Genomic DNA, 10,008 nt, shown 5'->3' with positions numbered 1-10,008 from the left:
TTTGGCAGAAGGAGGAAGATTTCCCACACCACAATTTTTCTGCAACTCCTGAAGGAGGGAAGTCCAATTAATAGGATACAACCCCCAAATTTAAATGGCTTCATTCAGACCACGTTCTTACACAAATCTGTTGTGTGAGTCCTTTTCCAAATTGATAGGGCATTAGGGCCTCACAAATCTAGTTGAAACCCTAACACGTACATGGAGCAAAAAACATAACAAAATAGAAAAACCCTATCTCGACAGCTAGCGCCTCGCTCTATCTTAATTGACTCATCTCACTGTCGATTGACACACCCAAAAACAAAGCCCTCCTCTTGGTCACCTCACTGTTGACAGACCCAGACGAAAACTAGAATCCTCACCCTCTACCCTAAACCTCACTCTCCCAAACCCTCATTCTTCTCTCTATCTCGACAGACCCAAACCAAAATGAAAATCCTCACTCTCTAGCCAAAACCTCACTCTCCGAAACCCTCATTCTTCTCTCTAACCAATCTCATCTCTCTGCGAATAGGATTGAGCCGGTGAACTGAGATTGAGCCAGTTTAGCCTCTCCGGATCGAGCCGATTCCCTTAGAGTGAAGCACTATTGGCCAGTTTAGCCTCTCGGACTGGTTCCCGTCGCATGCAGCCTCAGGTATCAAAATCGTTTCTTTTGGTTGATTCTCTTCGATTTTGTAACTGGGTTTTGATTATTACATCTTGTTTTCAGTTGGGTCCTCTCAAGTTTTGATCTTTTTGGTGTTATTATCATGGGCTAAGCTTTCGGCTATTTAATAATCTGTGAATATGCTTGATTCTGTTCCTCCATGTTGATTCTATTTAATTATCTTCTGGGTTGCTTAAATTTTTGTTTATATGTATATACATGCGGTGATGATAATGAGATGCAGATTTGAATATTTGATTTCATCATCTGAGTTGTTGTTCTTAACTGGTACAACACCGTATGAGCTATTATAATACTGGGCTAGCAGTTCAGGCACACATGCAAATACAAAATTTTATTCTTCTCCAACTCGTAAGAGCTAGTTGTTACTGTTATGTAGAGGTAAAGTAAAGGATTTAAAGGTTACACATGTTTGGATTGATCTGAATCAAAGAGTCTGATTAACTGGTTTTAGCTAAGCTAGGAATGAAAAAGCTGCATATGCTTAAATTTTGATGGGGTTGGAACAAAAGAGTTGTTGTTGGGACAGGTGGATGAGTTGAGTTGGATATGTTTTTGTGTGGGGATTCATTATGAAAGTCTGAGCTAAAGTGTCTGCCTCCATCACTCCATCTTTAATTGTCTCTTTCTTTATTGAACCACATTGAACCTCTGCTCAATCATACACCTTAATTTATTTTTACAGTGCAATTTTTGAAAGATAAGTTACTAATGGCTTGAAAAAAAAGAATATTTTTTATCTGATTTAAAATATAAGTTTGGGGAAAGATTTACGAAAATATAAAGTTCTATTCAGTAAAGATGTAATGTGCCATTGGGAGAATTTGAAATGGATGATTAATATAAGCCTCAAAGATCTCATTGACTGTAGTAGTGTAGAGAGGGTCTATTATTGGAGGTTTGTGATTAATTTAGCAACCTAATGAGCATGTTATGGTTTAGATGAGTTGATATTTGTTGCTTTATTAATTTGGATTGAATGATATGGGGAATTTAGGAACATTGTTCATAACACATGTAGTTCATCTTTAGGTGTCGTTTTGATCTCCTATTTGAAATTCTAACTAAGATACTTGATTGTTGTTCTATTTGTAGGTTTTCTCAAGTGCAGCAAGAGTTGGAGGCTTAGATGGAGTATTGGTACCTTGGGCTTGGGATTAAACACGGTAACTTTACTGGTCATGATTTTCTATTTTCATTTGGTTGGTTATTGATTGAACAATGAGAAGTTGATGAGGATACATCAACCCTATGTATTCATTGCACTTACTGGTAGAAATTGCTTATCAAATCTTGATATTGGTTCAATTTTATAGTGATTTGCATCAATTTTGCATACTGCTCTTACTAAATAATGATCTTATTATAAGTAAGCTCGAGAAGTTTAGATATTTTATTGATCTATGAGTGTCATTACTGTCTTCCAGTCCAATAAGTGTGATTTATTTAAATGCTTAGTAGGTAAGCGTCCGTTTTGCTTAACTTTTGTACTAAAGTACCTCTTTTGTTAAATTTTGGCAGGAAACTTGTGGTGATTGCAAAGGTGAGAGAGAAAGGGAGCTCAAAAAGCTGCTGGAAAATTTTAATAGCAAAATAAGGTTAGTCAATTCAACCCTACAATTGATTTTCTGAACTTGCTTAATTTAATGGGGTTGATAAGATATTTTATTGAATGCTTAAACTTTGTGGCAGCATATAAAATGGGTTGTTGATAAGAATTTTTTGTATATATTTTGTGCAAAGCATAAGTACTAAAGTTACAACTTATTGTTTTTTGCTTGGTTAATGATGGATTTGGATTTTGAATGCTGTGTATTTCCATATGTGTTTAGAGGGACAGCATAATGATATAGTATGTTTGTTGTTGGCTTCTTTACTTAGATGGAAGATAGGTCTTGGATGCATGCGGATAAAAGATCTTTAGCTTATGAGTTAGGGGTGGGAAGTTTCTTGAAGTTTGCTTTAGAAAATGCGAAAAATCCTAACAATGTTGCTTGTCCATGTTCAAAATGTGGGAATATGGATTTCTTTCCCATCTCTGTTATTAAGACTCATCTGTATTATAATGGGGTTGATGAAACTTATAAGGTGTGGAAGTGGCATATATGGGGAGAAAGAAGATACGTCTTCAGGTAGTAGTGAAGATTCAGCCTCAGGTTCGATTGAATCTGAATCGATGGATGAGAATGTTGGGGTAGATTGTACAATGGATAGGTTTGATGATGACGATGAGTTTTCATCAGAGTGCAATGATTTTAAAAAGTTTGTTAAGGATGAAAATAAGCCATTGTACCCTGGCTGTGTACGATTCACAAAGTTGAGTATGCTGGTGAAGTTGTATAATTTAAAAGCTAAACATGGAATGAGCGATGCAGCTTATTCCGATTGGCTGATTGCTTTCGGTGAGCATCTTCCCGAAGGTAATGAAATTCCTACATCTGTGTATGAGGCCAAGAAGACTTTGGGGGCACGAGGGATGGATTATAGGAAGATACATGCATGTCCTAATGATTGCATTTTGTATAGAAAACAGTACACAGATAATATCAATTGTCCTACTTGTGGTGTCTCTAGGTGGAAAGTGGGAAAAAATTCGAAAGAGAGAGAGGGTGTACCTGCTAAGGTACTCTGGTATTTTCCACCCATTCCTAGGTTTAAGAGAGTGTTTCAATCTACAAAAACAGCTAGTAGTTTGACTTGGCACGCCAGTGATAGACTGAAAGATGGGTTAATGCGTCACCCGGCAGATGCGTTGACCTGGAAATCAGTTGATGAGAAGTGGCCTGAGTTTGGTTTGGAGCCAAGAAACCTTAGGCTTGCGCTATCGTTAGACCGATTTAATCATCATAGTTCCCTAAGCAGCAAATACAGTTGTTGGCCAGTCATTCTTGTCAACTACAATCTCCCTCCTTGGCTTTGTTGGAAAAGAAAATATATGATGTTAACGTTGTTGATTTCCGGGCCTAAACAACCTGGAAATGACATCGATATCTATTTAGAACCATTAATCGATGATTTGAAAGTTCTTTGGGAGGGAGTAAAGGGAGTTTATGATACCTGTAGCAACGAGTATTTTACTCTCAAGGCTGCACTATGTTGGACAATCAATGATTTTCCAGCCTATGGTAACTTGTCTGGGAGCATTATTAAAGGGTATAATGCATGCCTAATATGTCTTGAAAAGACATTACCAAAGAGGCTGGTCCATGGAGGGAAGATGGCTTATATACGGCATAGAAGGTGGAAAGGAAGAAATCATCCTTACCGAAAGTAGTGGGCTGCTTTTGATAACCAGCAAGAACTTGAAGCTGCTCCTGTTCGATTGAGTGGAGAAGAAGTTCTAAAAAGGATGGAAGAAGAAGTGTTAATTTGGCCGTTTGGGAAGAAACATCCTCCTCCTCCGTACAAGGGTGATGAGGATGAAAATAGACCTTGTTGGAAGAAGAAGTCGATATTTTTTGAACTTGAATACTGGAAATTTCTTCCAGTTCGCCACTCCCTAGATGTGATGGATATTGAAAAAAATGTTTGTGACAGTCTTTTAGGCACATTGTTAAACATTCCAGGAAAAACAAAAGATGGCATCAAGGCCCGTTTGGATATGGTTGAGATGGGTATTAGAACTGAACTTGCACCTAATCTTGATGGTCCGAAAAAAAATCGCTTGCCATTAGCGAGTTGGAATCTGACCTTAGATGAGAAGAAATCAGTTTGTGGTTGTTTTTGTTGTATGAAGGTCCCTCATAAGTACTGTTCTAACATTCATAATATGGTTTCAATGGATGACCTAAGGCTTAGTGGGATGAAGTCTCATGATTGTCATGTGTTAATGCAACAACTTCTTCCCGTTGCATTAAGGGCTGTATTAGACAAATCAGATAGAGTTGCTGTTATCAGATTATGTCTTTTCTTCACTGAGATTTGCAGCAAATCATTTGAGGTATCTAAGCTGCCCAAAATTCAAAGTGATATTGTTGAGACATTGTGCTTGCTTGAGAAGTATTTTCCTCCTTCATTCTTCGACATAATGGTATATTTGACGGTTCGCCTAGTTAGATAAGTTGAATTATGTGGACCATTTTTCTGTTGGTGGATGTATCCTTTTGAAAGATACATGAAAGTTTGCAAGGGTTATATTCGCAATAGAAATCAGCCTGAGGGTTGTATAGCAGAGAATTACATTACAGAAGAAGCTGTGGAGTTTTTAGCCGAATGCTTATTGTCCGACCAAACTATTGGAATTCCAAAACAGCGTTCTAAGGAGTGCAAACCGACTTCTGGTGCTAAAGTCTCCTCTATCTATGGCAGTGAGTTCAACCAAGAGCATTTTTGTGTTCTACAAAACACCGAAGAGTTCAGAACCTACTTTGTGCAAGTCCAACTTTTTGTTTAGCTTTTCTCTTTTATATATTTAATATTAATCTCTTCATAAGCACTAAGTAACCTTGCAACTTTTCTTTGGCTTTTTATTTGCAGCGAGCATATGGAATATTTGAAGAGAGCTTTTCCGAGGCTCAAAAAGAATAAGAAGTGGCTTAAGGACAAACAAAACAATTCATTTGCAGATTGGGTGAAGATAAGGGTAAGTCATGGGATGTATCAAGTTCTATATCATCTTGTTAGCTGCTTTCAATTAGTTAAATGATGCTTGTTTATGTAGACCTGACTTAGTAATCATTTATCTTTACAGGTGGGGCAACAACTGGATGATCCTGCAAGCAACATATCTGAAACAGTTAGGTGGATAGCAGATGGACCAAGCCATGAAGTAGCAAAATTCAACAGTTACAAAATTGACGGAGTTCAGTTTTACACAAAGTCACTTGACAATGTTCGAGTGTGTCAGAATAGTGGCGTTTACCTAGAGGCTGAAGCTATGGTTGTTGCTAGTGCTAGGGACAGAAAACCTGTAGATGACGATATGGTCTTCTATGGGGTGATAGATGAAATTTGGGAGCTAGATTATGCTAAGTTTAGGTTGCCCCTCTTTAAGTGTGATTGGGTTGAGAGTTCAAAGGGTGTCAAGGTGGACGACCTTGGTTTCACTTTAGTGAATTTGAATAGGAGAGGCCATCTAAATGACATATTTTCTTTGGCTACATCTGTCTATCAAATTTTTTATGTCCAAGATCCGGTAGATCCTAGGTGGTCAATTGTTCTAAGAGTCCCACAAAGGGATTACAATGACTTGGCTCATGATGATGAGCTTGGGGACACTATAATTGATCACCAGCCCTTTACTGATAGAATGCCATCTATTGACAGTGGAGATGGAGAAATAGGATACATTAGAGCTGACAATGAGACTATTTTGGTTAATGAATAATAGAACTGCTCATTGTAATGTTACTTGAAGAATGATTATGTTTGTTAATGTAAGGAATTTCATATTACAGTGCCTTTTATGGTTGTTTGTTCATGTTTATGTTGAAGTTAATATACGTGGATTATGGTTAATATACTTGGATTATGGCTGATTGGATTTTACTTGAATGTACTTGGATGATTAGTATGATTAGTATGAAATTTGAATGTACTTGGATGTTGACTGATTTGTTTTTATTAAAATGCTTAGTAGGTAAGTGTCCATTTTGCTTAACTTTTGTACTAAAGTACCCTTTTGTTACATTTTGGCAGGAAACTTGTGGTTTGATTGCAAGGGTGAGAGAGAAAGGGAGCTCAAAAAGTTGCTGGAAAATTTTAATTGCAAAATAAGGTTAGTCAATTCAACTCTACAAATGATTCTTTGAACTTGCTTAATTTAATGGGGTTGATAAGATATTTTGTTGAATGCTTAAACTTTGTGGCAGCATATAAAATGGATTGTTGATAAGAATTTTTTTTATATATATTTATATGTCGTGCAAAGTATAGGTATTATAGTTACAACTGATGGTTTTTGCTTGGTATAGATAATGGTGCATTCAAAGGCTGTCTCAAATCCAACAAAGAAGACTTCAAAAACACATAAAGTAAGGAAGTCGAAGTCTTCAAAGACCAAGGATAGGGAATCTGTTTCAAATAATTCTGCTACAAGTGTGTGTAAATCAAAGAAGCGCGGGAAGAAGAAGACGCAGGAGGAGGATGATGGATGTACTGGAGGGCTTAAGTTGCTCAAGCGTCACCGCGTTACAATGTCAAGGATGACAACAAGCAGGATTCTAAAGAAGAGACTTATAGTCGAGTTTGATAAGAATGGGGATCCAATATGCAGATGCATTGCAATCCTACATCGGTGTTTTGGCAAGGACTAATATCCCAATTTCAATAGCATCTTGGCCTAAAGTATCGAAGACAAAAAAAAGCAATCTTTGGGAGACCGTTCTGGTAAGTGTTGATTAATTAATAGTGAAGCTTGTTTTTATTATTCACATTCATGTTAGAAGCATGTTCTAATATATTTATGCAACTGAAGCTTGTTTTTATTAATTCACATTCATGTTAGAAGCATGTTCTAATATTATTTATGCAAATGAAGCTTGTTTTTATTTATTCACATTCATGTTAGAAGCATGTTCTAATATTATTTATGCACTGATGCTTGTTTTTATATAGACGTCATTCGTATTGGGACCTGAATGCAAGAAGATGGTTTTAAAATCTGCTGGAATGAAATTGAGAGAATTTAAGTCAAGACTCACAACATTGTATGTGTTGCCATATTTGGATGCTCCTAAATCTTTACAATTTCCCCCCGATGACTATAGGTTTATAACTGTTGATGACTGGAATGTTTTTGTAAAGGAAAGGAAAAGCGATTCATTTTTAGTAAGTATACTGATCGCATTTTTAACTGTATTTCAGAAAGACTGGTTGTATTTATATGTACTTATTTATGTAAATGAAATGCATAAAATGCATGGGGAACAAAAGGCAAGGCGTCACAAAAATGTGTATGATCACCATATGTCGCGTAAGGGATACGAGGGATTGAGAGAAGAGCTGGTTAGTACAAGTGTCAGATATGTTTAATTGTAAGGCTACATCATATATCATTTTAATGTAAAATTGATAGAGCTTTTTTGATATATATAGTCTAAAACTGTGCCGGAGGAGGAAATCGATAGAGCAACGCTTTGGGTCAAAGGACGCCAAACCAAACAAGGAACTTTTAAACATGATGTGATTAAAGATACTGCTGAAAAAATTGTATGTACCTTATACTTGTTTCATTTTGCTATTCTAGTTCAGTGTCATCATTGAATTTCTTAAATTTGACCTGAAACCTATATTGCATATGGTAGGAGACACTGAAACGTAAGGAACGCGATGGCGAACTGACCGTAAATGGAAGTACCGATGTGCTGACATTAGCTTTGGGGACTCCAGAGCACAGGGGCAGAGTTAGAGGCATAGGGGGTTATGTTTGTAACCCAAATGGATACTTCCACCTCCCAAAACGCAGAAAGGAGAGCGTTAATGAGTCAATGAGACAAAGTATGAGGAAGATACTTGAAGAAGAGAAACAGAAGTTGGAGGATGAGTTACGGGAGAAGATATGTGCTAAAGAGAGAGAAAAGATAGTGACCGAAGAGAGGGAAAAGATAGCAGCCCATGAGAGGGAAAAGATAGCGGCTGAAGAGAGGGAAAAGATAATGGCTTTTGAAAAGGCATTCTTGCTTTCTAGGATTGAACAATTGGAAGCAAGAGTTGATGTCAGGAGCCATGAGGTAGTTACCACTATTGGAGAAGCAAAAGTTGTAGTCAATAAACACACATCTGGGCAAGCAAGTTGTTCACATGCGGTAGATTCGTGTCTCAAGGCTGCTAACAAACAAGACAATGTTGTGGAAGATGGTGCAGTGACAAATCTGTTGGATGTGATGGAGAGACAGTTGCTGCAAAATTAGATAAAGAAGACTTCAAAAGTCAAGAAGTCCAACATTGATTTTGAAGCAGAAATTGAAGAAATTGCCCATGAAGATAATGCCGGAAAGAATTAGGTGCATGTTGATGGGGTGATAAATGATAAAGAGGAAATGGAATCGGTGGATTTGACCTTGCTAGATAAAAGAACAAAGGTATATTTAGCTGCATTATTATTTACATATTGTTCTAGTTGTATGTACGTGTGATTCAATCCTTGATCAGTAATTTAGTGGCTAGGTTTCGATTATAGTACGTATGTTGAATTTTTTAGCAATCAAAATCTGTAGATTGACAACTCGTGCTCAAAACTGATTGTTCTTTCATTGTTGCACAAGTTTCTGCATATCATTGTGTTCATATGATTATGTGTATTATTATTTACTTATTGTTGGTGTAGGTAAATCCTACTGAGAAGAAACGCAAGTTAGCATTAGGTTCAGCTGACCATATTGTTGCTCTTGCAACAGTTATGACAAGCGATGGTCCATTAGAAGTTTGTCATGGGACTCCATTGGGAGATGACAAATTACGTGTTTCTGTTTAGGCTACTTTGGAGGAAAAGGCTGTGATTCCATTTGTTGTAGAATATGAGATTACGACAGTAAAGCAAGCTATGGGGAGCTGGGTAATGTGGCCAAAAAACCTTATCATATTTGATGAAAAGGTAAATATATTTGTATATGAACAATGAGTTTTTATTTAGATAATGTGAGGTTTTTTCCATTGTTAACTGTCTTGTTTCTTCATTTAGAAACAAGCAAGTGGTAAAGCAAGTACTAAGCAGAAAAGGAATCAGTTTACGCAAGATGTAGAAGAAGAGTTTGATTTGCAGTCACTCGAATCAAGCTTGCCAGCCGCATTGCAAAAGTTATGTCAGTGGGGAAAAGAAGGATTCAAAGATGGGAAAGATGTTTGCTTTTATAAAGAAGAGCGGGTATTTGGTATTAATGCTAAGAGATATCTACTTGACTTGGATGTTAAGAGGCTTGCAAATATGGCAGAAGTAACAGGAACCCTTATAGTGTTGTACATGAGGTAAATTTATTTTTTTTAACATGAAGTTCAATGATATTTATGCATGGTTATCCCAAGTTCAGAACCTTTCTTGTTTATTAATTTATTAGTATGTGATGTATGCATGTTCCTGTGCTTTAGGTACTTATATGATGTACTAAAAGAGTCTATGATGGTAGACATGGTTGGTTTCATTGACCCAGCATTGATTGGTGAGATAGGGTGTGGGAGTGCAACAACGAGGTCTCGAAGTATAAAAGATCGCCTGATAAGTGCTCTCCAAATCAGATTTTCTTGTTGCCTTACAATGCATCGTATGTGTATGCTTAAACCAAAACTTTGTTATTCATATGATTGCCGCTTTTACATGCGCATGGATATTTTCCTATAATGATTTTAATGAACTGTAGTGCTCATTGGATATTAACTGTGATTGATCCGGACAATGAGAC

At 36.9% G+C, this 10,008-nt stretch overlaps 1 protein-coding gene across 1 annotated transcript; it reads left to right on the top strand.

The window, feature by feature from the left end:
• The first annotated feature begins 2,738 nt into the window (after positions 1-2,738).
• On the top strand, positions 2,739-3,947 carry LOC112163996. The gene has a single exon (XM_024300244.1). It carries the CDS (start codon positions 2,739-2,741, stop codon positions 3,945-3,947), a length of 1,209 nt encoding a protein of 402 aa, XP_024156012.1.
• The last annotated feature ends 6,061 nt before the right edge of the window (positions 3,948-10,008 follow it).

This window comes from Rosa chinensis, chromosome 5, assembly GCF_002994745.2.
Source record: "Rosa chinensis cultivar Old Blush chromosome 5, RchiOBHm-V2, whole genome shotgun sequence".
In the NCBI taxonomy this organism is placed as follows: domain Eukaryota; kingdom Viridiplantae; phylum Streptophyta; class Magnoliopsida; order Rosales; family Rosaceae; genus Rosa; species Rosa chinensis.
Note: the sequence above shows the minus strand (reverse complement) of the source record. Positions and strands in the feature narration are given on the sequence as shown.